This window comes from Oncorhynchus keta, chromosome 9 (genome assembly GCF_023373465.1).
Source record: "Oncorhynchus keta strain PuntledgeMale-10-30-2019 chromosome 9, Oket_V2, whole genome shotgun sequence".
NCBI lineage: Eukaryota > Metazoa > Chordata > Actinopteri > Salmoniformes > Salmonidae > Oncorhynchus > Oncorhynchus keta.
In genome coordinates, this window is record NC_068429.1 from 39,748,407 (window position 1) to 39,772,246 (window position 23,840).

The 23,840-nt window shown below is 43.5% G+C and overlaps 2 protein-coding genes across 6 annotated transcripts; both read left to right on the forward strand.

Moving 5' to 3' along the window:
* The first annotated feature begins 221 nt into the window (after positions 1-221).
* Positions 222-10,257, forward strand: carm1l (coactivator-associated arginine methyltransferase 1, like). 3 transcript variants are annotated; one of them, XR_004826451.2, is made up of 14 exons: positions 222-448; positions 1,761-1,886; positions 1,990-2,099; positions 2,193-2,297; positions 2,411-2,521; positions 5,567-5,744; positions 5,850-5,940; positions 8,554-8,635; positions 8,742-8,827; positions 8,971-9,060; positions 9,184-9,321; positions 9,430-9,519; positions 9,762-9,872; positions 10,005-10,257. XR_004826451.2 is itself a non-coding variant. In XM_035776451.2 (13 exons), exons 1-13 carry the CDS (start codon positions 277-279, stop codon positions 10,012-10,014), a joined length of 1,389 nt encoding a protein of 462 aa, XP_035632344.1. In that variant the 5' UTR covers positions 222-276; the 3' UTR covers positions 10,015-10,257. The 3 variants fall into 3 exon arrangements, 2 of the variants coding, with proteins under 2 accessions (XP_035632344.1, XP_035632345.1); XM_035776451.2 differs by lacking the exon at positions 9,762-9,872; XM_035776452.2 differs by lacking the exons at positions 9,762-9,872; positions 10,005-10,257 and having other exon boundaries at positions 9,430-9,523.
* Positions 10,258-10,394: 137 nt separating this feature from the next.
* On the forward strand, positions 10,395-23,202 carry pum3 (pumilio RNA-binding family member 3). Of its 3 annotated transcripts, none has more exons than XM_035776449.2 (17): positions 10,395-10,471; positions 11,488-11,564; positions 11,770-11,991; positions 12,175-12,313; positions 13,598-13,673; positions 13,950-14,043; positions 14,153-14,219; positions 14,946-15,120; positions 15,306-15,409; positions 15,517-15,595; positions 15,681-15,779; positions 15,880-15,933; positions 16,039-16,262; positions 17,169-17,391; positions 17,646-17,733; positions 20,313-20,403; positions 22,692-23,202. In XM_035776449.2, exons 2-17 carry the CDS (start codon positions 11,501-11,503, stop codon positions 22,816-22,818), a joined length of 1,926 nt encoding a protein of 641 aa, XP_035632342.1. In that variant the 5' UTR covers positions 10,395-10,471; positions 11,488-11,500; the 3' UTR covers positions 22,819-23,202. The 3 variants fall into 3 exon arrangements, with proteins under 3 accessions (XP_035632342.1, XP_035632341.1, XP_035632340.1); XM_035776448.2 differs by lacking the exon at positions 10,395-10,471 and adding an exon at positions 11,051-11,136; XM_035776447.2 differs by lacking the exon at positions 10,395-10,471 and having other exon boundaries at positions 11,154-11,564.
* The last annotated feature ends 638 nt before the right edge of the window (positions 23,203-23,840 follow it).

A 23,840-nucleotide genomic window follows, 5' to 3' on the forward strand; every position in this document is an offset into this window, starting at 1 on the left:
TAATATATATATATATATATATATATATATATATATATATATATATATATATATATATATATATATATATATATATATTTTATATATATATATATATATATGTGTGTGTGTGCATGTATAAAAATAGATTGTAACTTCTCTTTTTGTTCAAAGCATATTCCTGTACACAGTCTGTCCCCGCCCCTTGACTCCTACCAGAGCTCCTTCCCCTCCCACCTCAACCAAACTCAGACACATCTACAGAACCTTACTACAGAAGTTACGACAGCTGCGACCATGGAGACCATGGAGAGGGGTTCAGAAGTGACCTGTTTTTCCATCAATCTGTTCACAGTGAATGAGGACCAGGTACAGGGAGAGATACAGGTGGCTAAACAGAGGCAACACCAAGGCCTTTCTCTACAGTTGAGCACAGGGCTGGAGGAGACAGAGCTCACTATTCAGGATGGTAAGTACACATGCAAGAAACAAGAACAAGCTAATATATCAAATTACAGTTTTTTTTATCACACTAGCTCTTTCCATATGAGTACAACCAAGAAGAAATAGTGATGATGCTCTCTTTATTTGTGAATAAAAGTGCCAATAGCTTTTTTTCTCTAAAGATTAAAAAAAGAAATGTATTGCCCTCTCTCTGGTCTATGAGAAGTCCATGTATGTGTATGTGTGTGGAGTGTATGATATTTCCTACAGTCTTTTCCATGTGGTAATTGTACTTCTTTCTGTGTGGTCGCTGGACAGGCAGTGCTGAAAGGTCTGTGAGATTTACTACCCAGTTGTGTGCACCCTGTGTGTGTGTGTGTGTGTGTGTGTGTGTGTGTGTGTGTGTGTGTGTGTGTGTGTGTGTGTGTGTGTGTGTGTGTGTGTGTGTGTGTGTGTGTGTGTGTGTGTGTGTGTGTGCGCGTGTGTGTGTGTGTGTGTGTGTGTGTGTGTGTGTGTGTGTGTGTGTGTGTGTGTGTGTGTGTGTGTGTGTGTGTGTGTGTGTGTGTGTGTGTGTGTGTGTGTGTGTGTGTGTGTGCGTGCATGTGAAGTCAAATCAAATCTAATTGTATTTGTCACACGTGCAGTATAGGTGTAGACTTGATCGTGAAATGCTTACTGACGAGCCCTTTCCCAACAATGCAGAGTTAAAAAAGCAAATTAACAAATAAAAATAGAAAACACAACAAATAACAACAATGTAGCTCTATTACAAGGAGTTCCTGCACCGAGTCAATGTGCAGCGGCACGGGGTAGTTGAGGTAACATGTACATGTCGGTAGGGGTAAAAACTAACCGATCAGGATAGATAATAGTAGCAGCAGCGTATGTTGAGAGTGTGCAAATGTGTGTATGTGTGTATGTGAGGCGTCAATATGCATGCATGCGTGCGTGCGTGTGCGTGCGTAGGTGTCTGACTCCGTTGTTATGGAGTTCTACTGGACAGTATGTACCTAGACTGTGTTTTCCTATACTATACGGTACAGTGGGCCTTACCGCTATATCTCTCTGGCTGCTGGTGCACAGGATCAGATAGGGCCGCTACACATTAGTAGCCTCGTGCTGCCAGAGTATGCTGAAGGATTTCTTAGGTTAATGTCTGACATTGTTATTTATGGTTCCTTTACTGATACGTTTGCAAAAGGCCAAGAACAAATGAATGGACTTGGGGTAGATAACTCAGAGGAACAGCCCCCTTGATAATGGATGACACAGAATACAGAGATCTTGTATTTGGGTGTATTTGAATTAACTGTCTGTTGTGTTTTTTTCTTTTGCAGGTGATGGGGTCTGTGTTTTCAAATTCACAGTCACCAGGGAAACAGACTGTTGTCGGGTGGGCACCCAATCTTTCCTCATAACCGTTGGCTGCCTGAGCGTTCTCTTGCAGTTCAGAACACAGAGTGGTAAGGGCACACATGAGACGACTCACGTTAGCTAAGGCGGGAGCCTCCTTTACACCGTCAAAAAGAGTTTTCATGCATAAAGTCCGTTGTTTTCTGACCCCAGAGTTTCAGGAGTTCCACATACAGCTGAGAAGAGAAGAGAAGTCAGCAGAAAGGCAACCATCAGTGTTTGACCAGAGAACTGAAGACTCCTCAGCCCTGCAGTACTTCCAGGTAGTTTTACTGTACCCGTCAACTCGGCCCGCAGAGAGACAAACTGGTGGTGTACTAGGTTGTGAATGAACCTCGTCCTCCCTTCTTCTGTAGTTTTATGGCTGTCTATCACAACAACAGAATATGCTGCAGGATTATTTGAGGACAGCCACGTATCAAAAGGCCATCCTGCTAAACGAGATGGACTTCAAGGACAAGGTAAGAGTGGAACCACATAACCAAAACCACACGTATCCATTGAACCTGATCATGTCTTACATTTTGTCTGTTACTGCATGCGGATGTAATGTCTGGCTCCTTCCTGTACCCAGATAGTACTTGATGTTGGCAGTGGATCAGGGATCCTGTCTTTCTTCGCCATCCAGGCAGGAGCGAAGAGGGTATATGCTGTGGAGGCCAGCCCTGTAGCCAAATTTGCAGAGGTAAAGGCATCTTTTTTACCGTTCAACCTTACGGCCTACTCTGGCAGCATCTGATTGTTTTCCTATCAACCTTCCAGGAAATGTGAAAGCTCACGTTAAACGAGCATCCTTTTGCACTTTAACATGCGCTATCTGGCATTTTCAATCTATAGCACCAGAATTCCTAATAATTGCTCAAATGTGTGTTGTATGATGAATAGGTAGTTACTTCAGTAACATCATTGGTCTGTTGAGATGATTGAACGTTCTATGCTGCTTTGAAATCTGATTTATGTTTCTGCTGTTTTAGCAGCTTAAACCACTTACGCCTAGAATGAGGAGGAAAACCTTACGGCTTTGACCAGTGAATAAAGTCATTTGTATTGCTTGGCCCGAAACACCCCGGGTAAAGATGATGAATCACTTATCACAGCCCTAATCACCTGTGTTGTCAACACATCTAGCTCAAACCTCATGGTGTCTACATGGAGCCAAGGACAAAGCCTTGATGAAAACAGCACAACCCTGGAAATGCTATCTCAGCGAAAGTCACACCTCCAGAACAGAACAGCCCCCATAAAACGGACCTCGTGCTTCACACACAGAGCATGACATTCTGAGGGTGTAATGATTTGAGGCAGCTCTTGGCCCAGAAACCAGCTTGAGGGTGAAGGAAACATATTTTCATGGATGGATGGCCTCTAGCTTAACAGTCAGGCATAGTTCTCCCTGTTCTATTTCTACTCTACTGGTGCTTGTTTCTAGACTGCAACCAGATGTGTCCCTTCATATTTCTTTCCTTCCACATTGCAGCTTATCTGCCAATAGCCGAACCGTATACTCAGTTGGACAAAATGGTGGACCTCCATAATGTATTCCTGTTGGGGTGGTTGCATGGTCTCTCTGAGCAGGCTGAATCCCTATCATACTGTAGGCCTACACTGAGGTCTATATAAACAGTGTGAGCCAGAGCCTGGGACCACCCCTGTGGACGCCTGGCCAGCGTCAGTGTGCACGTGCATGTGCATGGGTCACTGCCTCACAAGAACGCTCCACAGGCCAAGGTCTGGATTAAACAGGAAGGGTGCTCTGCCACGGTGTGGGATGATGACCTACGCAGACAGCAAGAGAAAACCAACCAGTGTGGACAATGTCCTTTTGAAACAATATTATGAGGGGCTCCGTCACACTCCCAGTCAGAGGGTCTTGCCTGGCCAGCATGACCTGGTTTATGTTTTTAATACACCATATGCTTCACTCTCTCAGTAATCGAAGACCCAGCAGTATGTTCCTCTCACTCAATGGGCATTTCCATGTAAAAGGACCCATGAGCACCAACATGTGAAGTTCATAGGAGCATATCAAATTGTGTGTCAAATTAAAGCTAAGAGTCTATATTTGGGGGAAATGAAGGCATATATACATTTCTCTACCATTTGCCATCCTAAAAATCTGGACTAACAAACTGATGGAAAGGGTTCTTAGACCACAACATCAACCAGTAAAAGGTATGAGAGATATATCAGAACACAATGTTGAAGTAAAGACCCCTGCCAACTAATATCAATACTTATGTTTAGTTTTGGATAAATGATTTGCTTTGAGAAACTTTGTGCCTTGGGATTCCGTTACCAAAACCCCACATATCTTTAAGACATGTTTTAATGTCTCTCATGAGGAGGGACGATAGTGAAAGTTCACAGAAGTAACAAGTAAAGGTAGACCTACCAATTAGTTACTGTGTAGTGTTTTTACTAATATCAAGTTTGTTATGAATTATTAAGTGATTAAAACTCTGAATTCGGTTACCAAATCGGAATTACTGCAATTGAATAGTCTACAATGGGAAATCATAGTAGTCACAAATCACAGTTGGGTTCACCTGCTACTGTCCTCCCTTCCTCTGGCATTCTGTTATGTTCAGCTCACTACTGTTTTTAAAACAGTGTTAAAACAGTCTGGACAACCTCTCTCTCTCTCTCTCTCTCTCTCTCTCTCTCTCTCTCTCTCTCTCTCTCTCTCTCTCTCTCTCTCTCTCTCTCTCTCTCTCTCTCTCTCTCTCTCTCTCTCTCTCTCTCTCTCTCTCTCTCTCTCTCTCTCTCTCTCTCTCTCTCTCTCTCTCTCTCTCTCTCTCTCTCTCTCTCTCTCTCTCTCTCTCTCTCTCTCTCTCTCTCTCTCTCTCTCTCTCTCTCTCTCTCTCTCTCTCTCTCTCTCTCTCTCTCTCTCTCTCTCTCTCTCTCTCTCTCTCTCTCTCTCTCTCTCTCTCTCTCTCTCTCTCTCTCTCTCTCTCTCTCTCTCTCTCTCTCTCTCTCTCTCTCTCTCTCTCTCTCTCTCTCTCTCTCTCTCTCTCTCTCTCTCTAGTGAATGTCTCCTCTCCCGAATCTTAGTGAAACCTACCATGACACCTACCACCTACCCTCCTTCCATTTACTGTAACAAGCCTCCTCACCCACTGAGCAGACGTGGTCCACATAAAAAAACTGAGGGAGATTTTACCGTAATTCTGTGGCCAAATTTAGCATCTGCACAGTTCTTCCAGTAAATGTGTTTTTGTGAAATGTTCTGTGCAAATTGTTCAAAGTAGTTATTGTGCACAAAGTTGTATGGTTTGATAACTGTTTAAATCAATTGTTTTGTTTGGCATACATTTTAAAGTGAAAAATCGGAGTCGAAGCGTAATTCCGTTACCATGGAATTGCCCTGGAGCAGCAGCCCAGCAGCTCTGGCATCATTAAAGTAGAACTCCCTGTTTACACAGCAGGGAAGTGTAATGTACCAGAGCACTTCATGGGAGAGTTTGCATGCACGAGGGTTTACCAAAACACAATTTGTCAACAGCTAATTAGTTCTTGCTAATTTTAGACAGCAGATGAATGCAATTTCAGGTGAAGAAACAAGCTACAAACACCCTTGATCCAAGACATCTGCTCTCAAATGTACTACACAGGATGTCATCATCAAAGCCTCAGACGTGCAGTGGTGCATCAGTAAGATCGGACCCTGTCTGACTCAAAAAACAAATGTCATATTTGGGGGGGACAGCAATGTTTTGTGTTTTCCCTTCAGATGCTTGTAAAGAGCAATAGTCTGTCAGATAGGATCATAGTCCTGGCTGGAAAGATTGAGGAGGTGTCGTGCCCTGAGCAGGTGGACGTGATCATCTCAGAGCCCATTGGCTACATGCTTCTGAACGAGAGGATGCTGGAGAGCTACCTCCACTCCAGGAAGTGGCTTAAACCCAAGGGTCAGTTGAATTCCAACAGAGGCTATTTTCCATCCTGTAATTGATCTGTTGATAGTTTTGTTCAGCTAATGTTACACAAAACATGTCTCTCTTCTACCTATTCAGGTATGATGTTCCCAACCAGTAGTGACATGCACCTCGCTCCCTTCACTGACGAGCAGCTCTACATCGAGCACTATGGACGTTCTAGCTTCTGGTGAGAGAATTAACACAACGTTTCAGAATCTGTTGCGTGTCATTCCGGCACCACAAGGTGGAGGCTGAACTCAAATAAACGTTCTTATTAGTTTTGTATTCTGGATTAGTGCTGCATTCCATAAGGAGTTTCACAGTTGGCATCAGTGCTAACTTAACTCGTACTTAACTGTGACAGCGGTGTGTGTGTGGCTGCCATGAAAACACAGTGAACTGCTGTATGGGATGAGCTCATAGTGCTCTCCTCCCCCCTCTCTCCTCTCCTTCTGGGGAGAAGCAGAGCAGAGCAGAGCAGGATGCCAGTGCGTTAACAGACCATGATTGACCCCGCCTCACACCCCCACAAAGCCTCTCAGTCTGGGCCTGGCCCTGCCTGACGCTCCCCTCCCCTCCATCTCCATGAGTCTCTGTGACTGTTTACAGCTGTGTCCATGAGGGTTTATTTGACATCCCCCCCACAGAGGCCTGGGCAGGCTGTGGGGCTACGCAACATGCCAGGAGGCTAATCGGCCCCCCACCCACCCGCAGCTCCAGGTCCGACTGGCACTGGGCTGTGACCCCAGTCAAGCGGGTTTCCTGTCAACGTAAAACGCTCCAGTTCAGTCCAAACCTGACTCACACATACCCTCTCGAACCCCCTCTACTCAGATAACTGTCCTCACACTGCCAGTGGCAGAAGACACAGAGACATAGAGAGAAATTTAAAGAACATATCTGCTGCTCAAATATTGTTGGTTAGAGATAGCGCAATATGTCTTTGCCTGTAGTTTTCCTCCCTCACTACACTCAACACATGACCGCAGATGCCATGCTTACATGGAGATACCGGATAGATGTTGCAATGCTCCTCTGTGAACCCTCTGCCTTCCCTCTCACTTACACACCTACACTTCATGACCAAAAGTATGTGGACATCTGCTAGTCGAACATCTCATTCCAAAATCTTTGGCATTAATATGGAGTTGGTCCCCCCCACTTTGCTGCTATAACAGCCTCCACTCTTCTGGGAAGGTTTTCCACTAGATGTTGGAACATTACTGCGGGGACTTGCTTCCATTCAGCCACGAGCATTAGTGAGGTCGGGCACTGATTTTGGGCGATTATAGGCCTGACTTGCAGTCGGCATTCTAATTCATCCCAAAGGTGTTCGATGGGGTTGAGGTCAGGGCTCTGTGCAGGCCAGTCAAGTTCATCCATGCCGATCTCAACAAACCATTTCTGTATGGACCTCACTTTGTGCACAGGGGCATTGTCATGCTGAAACAGGAAATGGCCTTTCCCAAACTGTTGCCACAAAGTTGGAAGCATAGAATTGTCTAGAATTTCATTGTGTGCTGTAGCGTTGAGATTTCCCTTCACTGGAACTAAGGGGCCTAGCCCGGACCATGAAAAACAGCCCCAGATCATTTTTCCTCCTCCACCAAACTTTACAGTTAGCACTATGCATTTGGGCAGGTAGAGTTCTCCTGGCATCCGCTAAACCCAGATTTGTTCGTCGGACTACCAGATGATGTAGCGCTATTCATCACTCCAGAGAACACATTTCCACTGCTCCAGAGTCCAATGGCGGCAAGCTTTACACCACTTAAGCCGACGCTTGGCATTGTGCATGGTAATCTTAGGCTTGTATGCGGCTGCTCGGCCATGGAAACCTATTTCTTGAAGCTCCTGAAGAACAGTTGTTGTGCTGACGTTGCTTCCAGAGGCCGTTTGGAACCCAGTAATGAGTGTTGCAACCTCGGACAGATGATTTTTACATGCTACGCACTTCAGCACTTGGCGGTCCTGTTCTGTGAGCTTGTGTGGCCTACCACCACGCGGCTGAACCGTTGTTGCTCCTAGACGTTTCGACTTCACAATAACAGCATTTTCAGTTGACCGGGGCAGCTCTAGCAGGGCAGAAATGTTACAAACTGACTTGTTGGAAAGGTGGCATCCTATGATGGTGCCACATTGAAAGTCACTGAGCTCTTCGGGAAGGCCATTCTACTGCCAATGTTTGTCTATGGAGATTGCATGGCGGTGTGCTCGATTTTGTACACCTGTCAGCAAAATGTGGCTGAAATAGCCGAATACACTCATTTTAAGGAGAGTCCACATACTTTTGAGGTTATATTATATATCACCCACACCAGTTCACTAGTGCTGACAGCATCCTCACTCAAGCTTGAACATACTGAAAAGGTTATTAGTGATAATCTAATGCACTTCATCTCACACACACCTTGTGTTTCACATGCAAGTCTTTTACACCACCCATTTATAACAATACGGGACCAAAGACACTTCACCAAGATGGGACGTGCAATGAAATCAACGGTGTCATATATACACTTCACTTTTCCCCTTGAAGCTGTATAATGTTACAAGATAGTGGTCTGCATGTCGTTTCCAGCAAGAGGGCTATGGTGTAGTGTCAGTCTTTGATCCACTACTATGAGGGGATGACAAGCCTTTTCAGTTTTTAGGAATGCAGAAATCATTCTTAGCCTGGTGCTCATACATTTTACAGCATGAATTTCAGTTGTGTCTGCCTGGACAAGTTAGACTTAAGTGCAGAATGTTCTGATCTAATACATTATGTGCCTTGTTGTTCTGCCACACTCCGTTGCAGGCACCAGACCTGTTTCTATGGGGTTAACCTGAGTGGTCTTCACAGTTCTGCAGTTGATGAGTTTTTCAAACAGCCCATAGTTGTGAGTACCTCGGGTTCAATGAGGCTATAATTGCGTTCATGCTGATATATACTGTGAAATAATACAAAGATGTTCAATTTGCCTCATTGTCCTCATTTTGTTGTAGGACACATTTGAGATGTCGATTCTAATGGCAAAATCTGTCAAGCACTGCATCAATTTCATGGAGGCTAAAGAAGAGGACTTACACAGGTGATTGTCTAAGTCCTTTTTCAACAACAACACAAATGTAATTATTATTATGAGCTATGAAACTGTATTGGCAGATAAGAGGAAATCTGCGATAATGACAGAATGTCGCTGTAATAAACATTCCATTTCACTATGTCTTGCAGGATGGAGATTCCATTTGTGTTTAAACTGCTCCAGTCTGGACTGATCCATGGGCTGGCCTTCTGGTTTGACGTAGCATTTATAGGATCCAAGTAAGACCGCTTGGAGTGTTGTTTTTCAATGATTTTCATTGTTAAAAAAACAAACAAGTGTTATCTCAGGCTCCAGGGGGTACAGTAGATATACTCTGTTCATTTGAGTAATTCTCTCTGCAGGATGACAGTGTGGCTGTCCACTGCTCCTAGTGAACCTCTGACTCACTGGTACCAGGTCCGCTGTCTCTTCCAGACCCCTCTGTTTGGCAAGGTGGGACAGACTCTGTCCGGATCTGTCCAGTTCATAGCCAACACAAGGTAAGCCGGAGAAGGACAGTGTCTGTGCTATAGAAATGGAATGTGGGAAATGGAAACAATATTATACAGAGATTATATTGGTTGCTTTTTGCTCTTCATCTCTACCAGGCAGAGCTACGACATTCACATCACAGCAGTGGTTGATCAGTCAGGCTTCAAATCTGGCAACAGTTTGGATCTAAAGAACCCTTTCTTCAGGTGAGCAGCTGCTATTTGGTTCAACAGTGAGATTCAATGATGTCTTATTCTTCTATGTATGCAGATGTCTATAATGTTGGTCCATACCAGGTCCATAGCAGAAGCTTAAATTCTCTTCATGTCCTTTCAATTAATACAGCTTTTGGTAGAAGCGAGTAGATATGGTAGTATTGTTATTTCCTACTTGCCTAATGTGCTCTGTAGTGTGCCTGGACTACACCTCTGTCTGTCTGCCTGTTTAGGGTACACAGTTGGCTGCTGGTGTAAGAACCTCCAGACAATGCAGGAGCAAAGAGTGTGGACAGACCCTTTACAGAGTAGAGTGTGGCACAAGCCCCGGGACTATAGGCTAGGTAAAGTACACCTGAACTGCCCTGCGGGGTCAGTAGTGTAGTCCATTACATATCCCCTTTGTAGGAAAGTGCATAGTTCCAACAGGAGTTTGACTTTGTTTGTTTAGCTAAACATGCCTTTTCTTTCCAAAGGTATGCCTGAAGTGATGATCACCAATCAAGTTCCAGGAGCCTTCATGTCCTTCGCTATAAAACTGTCCATGAAAGAACTTTGAATGTACATGAATATGTTTTTATTTTGCATAAACATATAGCCAACGCCGGCATTTCATGCATTATAGTGTACAGGGACATCAAGTGGATCTACAATAGTTATGCACTAAGAGAGATACACGTGTATGTATTGTAAACCTGTAATACAAAACCAATAAACTTGTGTTATCCGGAACAATAACCTCTCATTACTTCTCTAACCAACACATATCTGGTTCCATTTCGGTCCCTGGCTCGTTAGCTCTTACTTGGATTTGAAAATCATTGATTTGAAGGGACAGGTGGAAACAACATGCTGGTGACAAGTGACTTTCTTGGGCTATTCAGGGGATAGATTGAGCCATGACTATCTATCTATACGTGACTTAGGCTACTTAGCTACTACAGTAAGTATCCGTTTTTATCTATAAACACATAGATATCATAAATGTAATATCATGATTTATCAGGTACAAAAACAGGCACCGGGTCATGTCTAGATGGATTACAGCTAGCTTTTGTCAAATTTACGCCGTTTTTGAAATTGTTTTGCATTTGACCTAACCCTAACCGTAACCTACTTATCATGACCGGCTACGTTAATTATCCTAACTTGCTGTGTAAATTCAGCAAAACCTGATACGAAAAGTCAATTTTGACAAAGCTGTTCGACGTGTTAGGGTAGGAACGTCCCAAGTATCCCGGATTGCACTAACCACCCAGGGTCGTCACAAGTTACCACAGCCCAAATAATTAATAAACCCCGCCTATTTCTACAATGTATCTTCTTCAAATGTGATTTTTTTAACCCTAACCTTGACCACACTTCTTCGTAACCCTAACCTTAAATGAACATAAAACAGCAACATTTTGTTTTCATGAATGTCTACGACATTGCCAATTCTGCCTTTGTGGCTGTGGTAACTAGTGACAACCCAGGCACAGCACAATATGCCGTATCGTTCTAGTATTGTCGCAATAAAAAATGTACCCATGCATTTTACGGCAGTCAGGGCGTTTTCTGATTGGACGGTTCATGCCGTAAACCGTTAAGTTCAGAACGCATGTCAAGGTATGTAGCTAAACGTGTGTATTTTGTCTTCTGCATAGGAAAATGCTAAAATAATGTTGTTAACGTGACTGTTTTGTCAGTGAAAATATCTCTACCAGACATGTTTAATTATTACACCTCATACCTTACCTGTAGTTCTTTCTGGCCTGCCAGGTTTAGTAACTAACGTTAGCAAGTCAGCTGAGCGCTAACTAACTAGCTGCTATTGCTAGCTAGGTACTGAAGTTAGCTGGAAAACACATGGCAATAGCACATACAGTAATCAGTATTCAAGCTGGAACTATGATTAGTCGATCGTCTAAGGTGCAACTACCTACTGATCATGCGCTTTTTGTCTTTTCCTTTGAATAGTGAGTTCTTGAGAATGGAACCCAAAAAGAAAATATTTTCCCCTAAAGGTGGCAAGAAGTTAATACAGAAAGGAAAAGGTAAGTTAATACGTAGAAGTAATACTACTACTAATACGTAGAATGTACCACCCATACGACCACCCATACGTAGAATGCACACATGACTGTACGTCGCTTTGGATAAAAGCGTCTGCTAAATGGCATATATTATTATTATTTGTTTAATGATGCGCTGGTAAAAACAATGTGTAGGCCTAACTGACTAGCAACAAACTCTGTTCAGAAGGTACAGGTAAACCGGGGACCAAACCAACAGGTAAATCACCAGGGAAGAGGCCATTTAAACCCCACAGTGGAGAAAAGGGCAAGACGTTTGAGAAGACTGGAGGAAAGGGGGCTCCACGGAAATTCTTGAACAAAAAACCCACAGATGGAAAGTACATCAAACCCACAGATGGAAAGTTCACCAAAAAGCGTAAATTCATACCTGGGAAGGCTGAGGAAGGTATGAAATATGTACAGCAGCCAATTATCAAACACTTTAAATAGGCTACATTTTGTAATGGCTTGCTGGGAATGTTTTAAAAGTATTTAAAAAAAAAAAAAAATGGGTCTATTAGATTTCTTCATCTTTGTATGAATGATCAGTCATCACACCAGTGGTGTAACGCTTGTCTTGTTTGTTCAGGTTCTGAGGCTAAGAAGCCCAAATGGGAAGAGTTCAAACAGCAGAAAAAAGAGCTGAAACAAAACCGGCAGCAGACTGAAAAAAAGGAGAGTTATCAAATAGTGAGCAGAGCCAAGCAAGTGTGGGAGATGGTCAGAAGGTAGGTTAAACCAGCTACTACATTAGTTATTGTACCAGCGGTCTAACAAAACTTGAAATTTAGGATTAAGTTGCATATATTTATATCGTTATCACAAAGTGCTGTACAGATACCGGCTCTAAAACCCCAAAGAGCCACCAATGTAGAGGCACGGTGGCTAGGAAAAACTCCATAGACAGGCAGGAACTAGGGTTGAATGCTGGGAACATGGTTAATTTGCCGGGATTTGCCACACGAAACCACTACCTGTTCCCGGGATAAATAACTGCGCCAAACAGGTCAAATATAATAAATGATTTCTATGAATAGCATAGCGGGAAATGGAACTGTTAAATAATATGAGACATCTGGCTTCCCTTACGGACTTCGCATGATGAATGATCAACGCTCCGGGTGAGGACAGACAGACCATCTCAGTATGGAGCGCAGTTCACAATGCACGTAGACCTATCATCTCATCGTGGTAACTTTTTGGTAATATTAGTGGTAACATTAGGGGTAATATTATGAAAGGTATATATGAGTCAGCCTACTAACTATACAAATAGGCCCTATTGTATTTCAAAATCAAATTCGCTAGCCTATACTTATAACTTTGAAGGCCGCATGTGCAGCACCATTATCACGTGTTCGCTCACCTACTTCATCAGGGTTTGAACGTGTGTCGTTCCAGTCCAGTTAATACAGTACAGTAATACAGTTCACACAAGATTAGCCTACTGGAACTAGTTACATCCATGAGCTTTGTTTTTCTGCAGTAGCCTATATCAAATATTTATTGGAGAACAGCACAATCATTTGTGCTTTTTTTGTGTTAAGCCTCATAAAATGTCTTTAATGTAGGCCTCAGGTAGTATCAGGCTTGAATTTTCAGTCAAATCTCTAATCTAATCCCGACACGGGCCTATTTATATGCTTTATAACGCTTTTGAATAACACTTCTGGTTTTGTCTGGAAATACTGGGATACCTGGGAGAAAGGGGATTTATTCTCAGGATGGAACATTTTTAAAACACCAGGGAAATATTCAACCTTAGCAGGAACCTAGGAGGAAACCTAGAGAGGAACCAGGCTCCGAGGGGTGGCCAGTTCTCTTCTGGCTATGCCTGGTACATGGCCATTCTTCAAGACATTCAAACGTTTATAGATGGTCAGCAGGGTCAGATAAAAACCACAGTGGCTATAGAGGGTGTTAAACACCTCGGGACTAAATGTAATTTGGCGACAGCAACATTTTACGCTAGTACTTATTATTTATTATATGTTCCCACTTTTTCAACACAGGAAAGATTGCAACAAAGAGAAGAGGATCAAACTCATGAAAGAGCTTCAGGAACTTGTGAAAGGAAAGATAAAAACAGTGAGTACAGTCTTAACATTTACACTGCTGGAAGGAGCCATTCAAATCTATAATTTACTGTAGATTGTACATTGTCAATCACGACAATGTACAAATTAAAAACATGGCACAATGGAGAATTTGTCATCCGCTGAAATTATTGGACAGACCATGCCTGTCAATACTTGAGTACAATAAAACAATTGAGCACAGTAGACGTATTCAAATTAGTTTACAGTGCATGGCATCCTAATGCTCAAGTTTGCAGGTAAAGTTGAAACGTTTTTTCTCTTTCAGATAGCATTTGCTCACGACTCCACCAGAGTCCTCCAGTGTTTCATCCAGTTTGGGAACGACGAGCAAAGGCGGGAGGTTTTTGATGAACTCAAAGGTCAGTGGTTTGCTCTGTTCTAAAGGTCTGTTCTTCCGAGTGTGGTCAGTTGTTTTTGTCACGTCAATCACAATGCTCTACATCTCAATGATGTTATTCTTCCCCCTAGATGATATGGTCGAGCTGAGTAAATCAAAGTATGCCCGAAATATTGTGAAGAAGTTCTTAATGTATGGGTGAGTGTGCCTTGTTCTTCCTCCAGACAGTTTGCTTATACATGAAGTCGTCGCACTAGCAATGGGTGTATTCTTTCCATATCATCAGATATTGTGTTGATGGCATTAGATCCTAGCAGGAAAGCCGGCCCAAAAAATATAGTAAAAACAACAAAGGGTCATCTTGTTGAGTAAATCACATCATTGTAAATCTTAGTATGGATATGATTTAACAGTAATCCTTTGTGCACGTGTGCCATTGTCATTTCAAATTGGTAGTGCTGCTTGATCTGATCTGTTGTTGGAATTCCCTTATCATTTGTTTAGGACACATTTGAAAGGAGAATCAGGCCAATAATTCCAAACTTTACTCATTGTAACCTTCCTTGTAATCGTGACCTTTGCTGAAGATACAAGTTGTTTTACAATCTAATGCATGGCTCTGCTATTAAAGGATGTGGGAATGTTATCCCGTTATGAAGGTGTATCTTGTAGGACGAATATAAAGGTCATCATTTGAATGGTTTACATTGTGAACACTCATCTCTGCATTTCCTGTCATCTTCCATGTGTAAGATTTGGAGAATGATATCTGGGGAGAAATTTCAAGTCATATTGATCTCCATTGAGTCTCTCTACTCACTGCTAGTTTCTGATAGGGCAGTGTAGTTACATCATAAAGAAGTAAACCTGACATGGGTCTCTGAATGAAAATCTGACGGCAGGTGTGTGTATGCTCTGCCACAGGAGCAAAGAGCAGGTTGCAGGTGTGATGGTGGGCTTCAAGGGGAAAGTGAGGCAGATGCTGCGTCACTCTGAGGCATCGTCGGTAGTGGAGTACGCTTACAATGAAAAGGCCATCCTATCCCAGAGACTCATGCTCACCGAGGAGCTCTACGGAACCACATTCCAAGTCTTCAAGGTCAGGACACGTCTCACACCTCTCCCACGAGCACAGTGTAATAGTGTAGTTCTAAGAGTCTGGAAACACCTTCTCTCATAATCTGGTTACCAAGAGATCTTTCTGATGATTGCTTATCTCTGTGAATATCGGCCGGAGAGGATGTTATGCCGAATTGTACTGACAGTTGGCATGTTTGTTCACAGTCGGCAGTGTGCCCCACGCTAGAGAAGGTGCTGGAGGCGAACCCAGACAAGGTTAATGGCATTTTGGAGGAGATGAAGCAGATCCTTACCCCCATGACCACAAAGTGGGTATTATTGAGCACACACACAGCTCTAACACTCCACAAGGGAAACCGAGATAATAAATCCAGATACTGCTTTTGATTTCTGTCCGTGTTCTCTTCTCCCACAGAGAGGCTGTGATCAAACATTCTCTGGTGCACAAAGTGTTTCTGGAATTCTTCCTGCATGCCCCAGCCAAACAGAGGACTGTAAGTAAAACCACCAATGGCTGTAGAAATGACCGAGCGAATCCTATCATGTTTCTAATACCATTTTGTTCATGTGACTTCACAGGAAATGATTGAGTCAATAAGGGAGTCTGTGGTGTATATGGCTCACACCCACGATGGAGCTAGAGTAGCAATGCACTGCCTGTGGCATGGGACACCTAAGGTGAGTATTCACTCAGGCATTCTAGCGAGATGAGCCTCACCAACCACAAACTAGTGTCTGTTCTTTGTATGTACAGTGATTTATTTGTTTTATCTTTCAGGACAGAAAAGTCATCATTAAAACCATGAAGACCTACATTGAGAAGTTTGCAATGGTACTCAAGACAACAACAAACAGACAATATTTGATCGCCACAGTCAGACATGCAAATATGTAAACGTGTGTGACTTACTGATTGGTTTGTTGATTTTCTCTCCAGGGAGAGTTTGCGTTCTTAGTCCTCATCGCTGCCTTTGACTGCATAGACGACACCAAGCTAGTGAAGCAGGCCGTCCTATCAGAGCTTCTTGCTTCCCTGCCTGATGTCATCACAAATAAGAATGGAAAGAAAGTTCTGCTGTACCTGCTCAGCCCGCGAGACCACGCCCACCTGTTACCTGAAATCATCCAGGTGCTGGAGAAGGGGGATGGAAACGCCCACAGGTGAGTCCTGCCACCACCTACCAATCATTCTAAAGGCGTCCGCGGACTTCAGTTTGGCTGGTGTCTAGCCGGATTTGGCTCGGTGTACCGAATGAGTGTGCTTGCATACTCGCTTAAAAGACCTTCACCTGGAAAGCGAGAAAAAAAGCGGCAATAGTATTGTTTGTCCAGTATACACTTCCTCAAAATAGTCAATTAATCTAAGATATCTCAAGAACTCTGTCATTAGGCGGCAGGTACCCTAGTGGTTAGAGCGTTGGGCCAGTAACCGAAAGGTTGCTAGATTGAATCCCGTAGCTAACAAAATCTGTCGTTTTGCCCCTGAACAAGGCAGCTAACCCACTGTTACCCGGTAGGCCGTCATTGTAAATAAGAATTTGTTCTTAACTAACTTGCCTAGTTAAATAAAAAATGTTGATGTTTTTGCAGAGGATCTTAGTTGTGCAATATTACATTTAACTAAAATGTTTGGCACAATATTTATTTTTACTTTTTATTTACGCATGAAAACGAGTCAGCGCTCATTGAATGACACTTTATTGAAGAATCCCAACTGTTGACAAATCACAGACGAGGGGTCGTGGACTTCGGCTACCGACTTCTGGCTACTGACTTCGGGTTGCCTCGAGAGAGAAATGTGTGTGTCCGAACAGCCGAAAACCCTCTGACTGAAGTCCAAAACTAACAATAATATATGCACTAACTCGTCCGATCTGCCTTAACCAGCTAGCTAGACTAGAACAAAGGGAGGTTAACTGTCCAAACCTTCCCTAGAGTCACTTAACATACCTAAATTGCTATTTTGAACCCAATTGGACAGACAAGATTAAAGAAATGCCGTCTATGCTTCATGCTTTTCATAGCCTGTACTTTAAATGTTCTCCATCCGACCCTCTGTCCCTTCAGCAAGAAGGATGTTGCCCTTCGCCGGAAGGAGCTCCTGGAGGCGGTGTCCCCGCACCTAATTCAGCACCTGTGTGACCACGCCCGCACTATGGCAATGGACAAGGCCTCCAGCGTCACAGTCACCGTCATTCTGGGGTCCGCCATTGGGGACCTGCATCCTGCCATGGAGGCTGTGACTGAGCTGGCTGCTGACGACTTCACACCAGGAGGAGTGGAGGGGCAGGTGAGGAGGGGACAGGGGGGTCAGGGGCATGGTGTGCCTGTCAAATTCAAGTAGGAGAATGTCTCTCATTGGTGAGAATTTCACTTGGTTTTGAAGTCTCCATTGGGTTTTCAGTCTGTCTGGTCAACTGCAGGATGATTGTCCAGGCTTGGAATCGGAAACACTTGAAGGGCAAAATCTGTTTCTCTCTTCTGTCCTCTGGAAAAACCATGGTGTTCAGTGTGAACATGTTTTGTCTGTTTCCTGTTCTGTAGCTGCACATGGCTGAACACCCTGCTGGGCATCTGGTGCTCAAATGGCTGATTGAACAAGACACCAAGATGAAGGAGGTTGGGAGAGAAGGTATGACCGTCTGTAAAAAAATATATATATATATATCACCTGTGTGGCTGACCGTACATATGACCTCACAAATACACTCCCCTACATATTTATTTGAACAGTGAAAGTTAAACTTTTTAATTTGGCTCTATAATCAATTATTTGGGATTTGAAATGAAATATTTATATATTTGATGAAATATTGAAGTTGGCCTTACTGCTATTAGTCCATATAAATGCATTGTATAACAGGTTCATACATGGAAAAACAGATAATCAGAAGGAAGTTTGTTTTAAAGTGTCTCTTATATCTAAGAAAGGTCAGGATTTTTTTTTTTTTTTTTACCAAAACAATAGACCACAACTACTTCCATATACATTGCATTCGGAAAGAATTCAGACCCCTTAACTTTTTCCATGTTTTTACATTACAGCCTTATTCTAAAATGGATTTTAAAAATGTTTTGTCCCTCAATCTACACACAATATTTGAAAGTCTCTTGAAGCATGTTTGGCAGCTATTACAGCCTCAAGTCTTTTTGGGTATGACGCTACAAGCTAAGCACACCTGTATTTGGGGAGTTTCTCCCATTTTGCTCTGCAGGTCCTCTCAAGCTCTGTCAGGTTGGAAGGGGAGTGTTGCTGCACAGCTATTTTCAGGTCTCTCCAGAGATGTTATATCAGGTGCAGGTCCAGGCTCTGGCCGGGCCACTCAAGGACATTCAGAGACTTGTCCCGAAGCCACTGCTGCGTTGTCTTGGCTGTATGCTTAGGGTCATTGCCCTGTTGGAAGGTGAACCTTCTCCACAGTCTGAGGTCCTGAGCACTCTGGAGCAGGTTTTCATCAAGGATCTCTATGTACTTTGCTCTGTTCTTCTTCCTCGATCCTGACTAATCTACCAGCGATACCACCATGCTTCACTGTAGGTATAGTGCCAGGTTTCCTCCAGACGTGATGCTTTGCATTCAGTCCAAATAGTTCAGTCTTGGTTTCATCAGACCAGAAAATCTTGTTTCTCGTGGTCAGAGAGACTTTAGGTGCCTTTTGGCAAAATCCAAGCAGGCTGTCATGTGCCTTTTTACTGAGGAGTGGCTTCCGTCTGGCCACTCTACCATAAAGGGCTGATTGGTGGAGTGCTGCAGAGATGGTTGTCCTTCTGGAAGGTTCTCCCATCTCCACACAGGAACTCTGGCGCTCTGTCAGAGTGACCATTGGGTTCTTGGTCACCTCCCTGACCAAGGCCTTTCTTCCCCCGATTGCTCAGTTTGGCTGGGCGGCCTGCTCTAGGAAGAGTCTTGGTGGTTACAAAATTCTTCCATTTTAAGAACGATGGAGGCCTCTGTTTTTGGGCACCTTCAATGCTGTAGACATTCTTTGGTACCCTTCCCCAGATCTGTGCTGACACAATCCTGTCTCGGAGCTCTATGGACAATTCCTTCGACCTCATGGCTTGGTGTTTGCTCTGACATGCACTGTCAAATGTGGGACATTATAGACAGGTGTGTGCTTTTCCAAATGATGTCCAATCAACTGAATTTACCACAGCTGGACTCCAAGTTGTAGAAACATCTTAATGGAAACAGAATGCACCTGAGCTCAATTTCAAGTCTCTTAGCAAATGGCCTGAAAACTTAAGTAAATAAAGTATTGTTTTGAATTTAATACATTTGCACACATTTCTAAAACCTGTTTACGCTTTGTCATTATGGGTATTGTGTGTAGATTGCTGAGGATTTTTTTATTTATATAATCCATTTTAGAATAAGGCTGTGATGTAACACCATGTGGACAAAGGGAAGGGGTATGAATACTTTCTGACCAAGTACTAAACTTGGACTACTTTAATACACATGTTAATTTGTGCAAATACTTATGACACTTTCAAAAGGGGGTCTAGATACATGAAAGTGCTTTAATTTCTAAACGGTAGTACTGATATGTATGAAAATACCCTAAAATGAAAGGTGCTAGCTGAGCCTCTAGAGATCCTGGTTCGAGTCAAGGCTCTGTCGCAGCCGGCCGTGACCGGGAGATCCATGGGGCGGCGCACAATTGGCACAGCGTCGTCCGCGTTAGGGGAGGGTTTGGCCGGCAGGGATGTTCTTGTCCCATCGCGCACCAGCAAGCCCTGTGGTGATCCGGGCGCAGTGCACGCTGACACGGTCGCCAGGTGTACGGTGTTTCCCCCGACACATTGGTGTTGCTGGCTTCCGGGTTAAGCGGGCATCGTGTTAAGAAGCAGTGCGGCTTGGCTGGGTTGTGTTTCGGAGGACGAGTCCCATCGCTGCCACTCCCCTATTGACAAGACTGTAACTACCAATTGGATACCATGAAAAGGGGGGTACATTGTTTTTATAAAATTGAAGGTAACATTCTGTACTGTCGCCTCATGAAACATTTGATCTCAAATCCAAAATGCTTGAGTATGGCGCCAAATTAAGTTTTAGCTTCACTGTCTATTAATAAATACATAGGGGAGTGTATGATCTTGAAACAGTACTCCACTCAAAGACAATGCAAACATTTGCTGTATAGGTGTCCATTTGGACCTGTGACTGTATCCTGTATCTTCCTGACCATGACTACTGTGTCTTCACAGAGCGTTTCTCCAGGGTCCTGTTGGACAAGGTAGGGATGGACAAGCTAAAGACGTGGGCTGCAGTGAACCGTGGGGCAATCGTGCTCTGCTGGTGAGTACCTCTACACTGTTAGATCTAATTCCTCTAGCCAGTCACAAACTAGCACCATCGCCAAATACTGCAAAGCAAGCAAACTGGTGCTTTTTGATTTAGTTAACTAGGCAAGTCAGTTAAGAGCAAATTCTTAATACAATGACGGCCCACACCGGCCAAACCTGGATGACGCTGGGCCAATTGTGCGCCGCCCTATGGGACTCACAATCACTGTCAGTTGTGATACAGCTACAGCCTGGATTCGAACCAGGGTGTCTGTAGTGACGCCTTTAGCACTGAGATGCAGTTCCTTAGACCGCTGTGCCACTCGGGAGCCCAGGGCTTAATGGTAAAAAACAACAACAAATGGAACAGAAATGATACCAGCTCCTTCCTGGGAATTGGGGGAAAACTCCCTCCATTTGAACTTGTCCCGATTTTAAAATCCAGTCCTTGCGAAACTTGTAAACCAGGGATTGGAACCGGTTCAGGGAACAGAACCGTAAAATGTTTGTTTTTTACGAGGAACAGAATCGCGAACGAAGGTGATCTATACTGTTCCAGAACAGAACCGTTATTTTAAAAGCATGGGAACCGGTTAATAACATTATTTTTAGGTTCCATGTATTTTTTTCCCACAGTCCCACAAAACATAAAGTGCCTATGCCTCACTCTGGCTGGAATTTGTTTGTCTGTGCGTGTTGGCAACCTGCCCCTTCCCCCCCAGAGCTTAATCTAGTAGCATACTGACGTGTGATTGATTCACTGATGTGTGATTCAGATATTAGGTTGATATTTTTAATTGGAAAGAATGGATTTAACATGCTAATTTAAAATGCTAATGAAGGATTTTATAGTTATCATGTCTCACATTGGATTTATTAACTACAAAAAGGTATGCCGTGTTCTGCACACACTAGCTGGTCCGACTCTGACGTTTTAGACATTCAATGTTCCTTCATAGAAGCCTTGTCCTCCGTAGGTATAATTGTGGGCCTAATACAGATAAGGCAAACAAGATGCCCAGCACTTCAGGCCAAGCGTACTCCTCCACCCTCTCGCTCTCTCCCCACCCGCAACATTAGTCTCATCTCGCGCCCTACACTCATCTGTCCAATGCATGGAAATGGCTTGCCTGTTCCATAGCGAGCTGCTCTGTCTGAAGTCATTTAATGTAGAAAGGAACAATTATAAATAGTTTATTTATTTTTGGTTCGAACCGGTTCAGAACTTTATTTTGCTGGTCGGAACAATGAAAGGGTGGTTTTGTACAGAACGGGGGAAAAAACCTGTTATAAACAGATTGAAACTAGAAGTGCTTAGAAATGTGTACCATGACAGCGAAACTCACTGAGCCATGAAAATGGTAATTGAACTTGGATCAAGGTCTCTGGAGGCCAAACACTTCAGGAATACCAAACACCATCACAAAAGACCAAGCTTAGTGTTTGTCTTGATTTAAACATTTAAATCTTCCCATCACTATAGATGTTCTGCTTGTCTTATCATCCTAGCTGTTGCCAGTGAAATTGAGTGTAAAGGGAGAACAGGCAGGCATCAGCTGGGGGTTAAGCATGTCTTACAGGGTGGCTGTTTGTATTCATTCACCATATCACTGGGTGCTGTGAGTGAGAAAGGGGCGTGCAGTTGGGCGCAGCTGCCCATTGTGAATCAGCAACACAAGCCGTGGATTACGCTTCCTCAATTCCTTGGCTTTCGTTTTCTTCACATTTTTCTGCCTCTCTTCTCTAGCCCCCTGTTCACTCGAGCCCCCACCCCTTCCTCCAGTCCCTCTCCTCTCTTGTCCTGTGCCACTGTCCCGCCACCTCCTGCAATGTCTTTGTGCCCATTGTCCTTCTGTAATCTCTCTAAGTCTCTAAGTAGTGAGAGATTTGTCTGATTCACTCTCTAAAGTCTACATTTATAGCTGTAGCCTGCCATATCAAATCAGTTTTTCTCTTAGGATTTTTTCCCCAGCAGCAGTGGCAGTTAGCGGCGTCGGGGGGCTTCCGGGGGCATATCTATACATCTACATTATAAAACTTTTTATTTTGTAATTATTTTTTGCAATGGCGGCCACAAATGAGCAGGGGCAGTGCACTGCTGCTCAATGCAAATAGGGGAAGCACTGCAAATAATTAGAGTTAATGCTCGATGTTCACTAAAATTAGTTTGACTTGGTTAACTTAGTATGGGTAGAAATGTTTCACTCACCAGGTATGAGATGAAAGGAAGACATTTGTTTTGTAATGTGGTTTATGTGTAAAGGTTACTTTCACCAACATATCTGTTTTTGTTTGTTACAGTCTCCTGAACAGTGCAGATGAGACTGTTGCAGAGGAGGTTAGGGAGGCGTTGAAGGCCTACGCTCCAGAACTACAGAAGATCCAGAACTGTAAAGGAGTGGAAGTTCTTTTGGAGAAACTGGCCTGATACATATTTCATGATGTCTATCCTCAGAGACCGTCTACCCACTTACTTGTCACTTCTTCCCAACTGGAGTAACAGGTTTTCATTACTTCACTGGGGTTTATATGGTTTTCTATCCATACTGTCCACCCAGTCCAATGACCTGACCATCCTGGTGAAATAGTGTGAAGAGGGAAGAACAGAGGATGCTTATTTGTACTGCATTTTTTTTGTCCAAATAATTCCGATATGCTTGTTTGTAAAGCTGTGGTGCAAGTATTTTAAAGGTAAAAGATACCCACACACTGGCAGGCAGTGAGTTTGTATAATTTGTAAATGACCTGTATTTTTGATTTGTGCTAGCTGACTGTGGTGCTGGAATAAACAAAAATGTTGGTTGGTACACTATCATTGTGTGAAACTTTCCATTGCCAATGAATGTCAGTAAGCAAATGTTAGAAGAATTCTTTCATATAAATGCATTCACGTTAACCCTGACAGGGAACCTCAGTCCGTCACCTTTATGCCCCATTAAGTCACCAATCTGTGTCCCGGCCTGTCGGACTGCTCGTAGCCTATTCATCTGTGAAGGAAGCAGAAGCCTGCATGCTCACTAGTGAGCCCTGCTTAGATTCCATCTGTCCAGGTCTCTGTGATTTGGATGGACCCAGTCAGCCGAGAAACAGCCTTTTCTTTCAAGACCCAGCATTCTTCTCATCAGTTTAGAGGATTATTAGTGGCTGCCTGTGTGGCTGCTATTCGGGAGATTTTAGTCACATTGTAGTAGTCAGTCTGACTTGCGCTACTTCTGAGGATTCTGTCCAGTGGAGACAATTTGGCCGTTAGGCACTCAAAGACACCTGAGAGCTGTGCTGTTAAATTTCTCTTTAGCAAAAAGTCCACTTTCTGCTAAGTGGAAATACATTGGCAATGTATGGGTGGCTGGTGAACATTGTGAATGACAACATAGAGGAGAAGCGAGAGGTTTTTCTCTGCCCAAAATCTGTCCATGAACATAAGCGCACAAAGTGAGGAATTTTTGTATA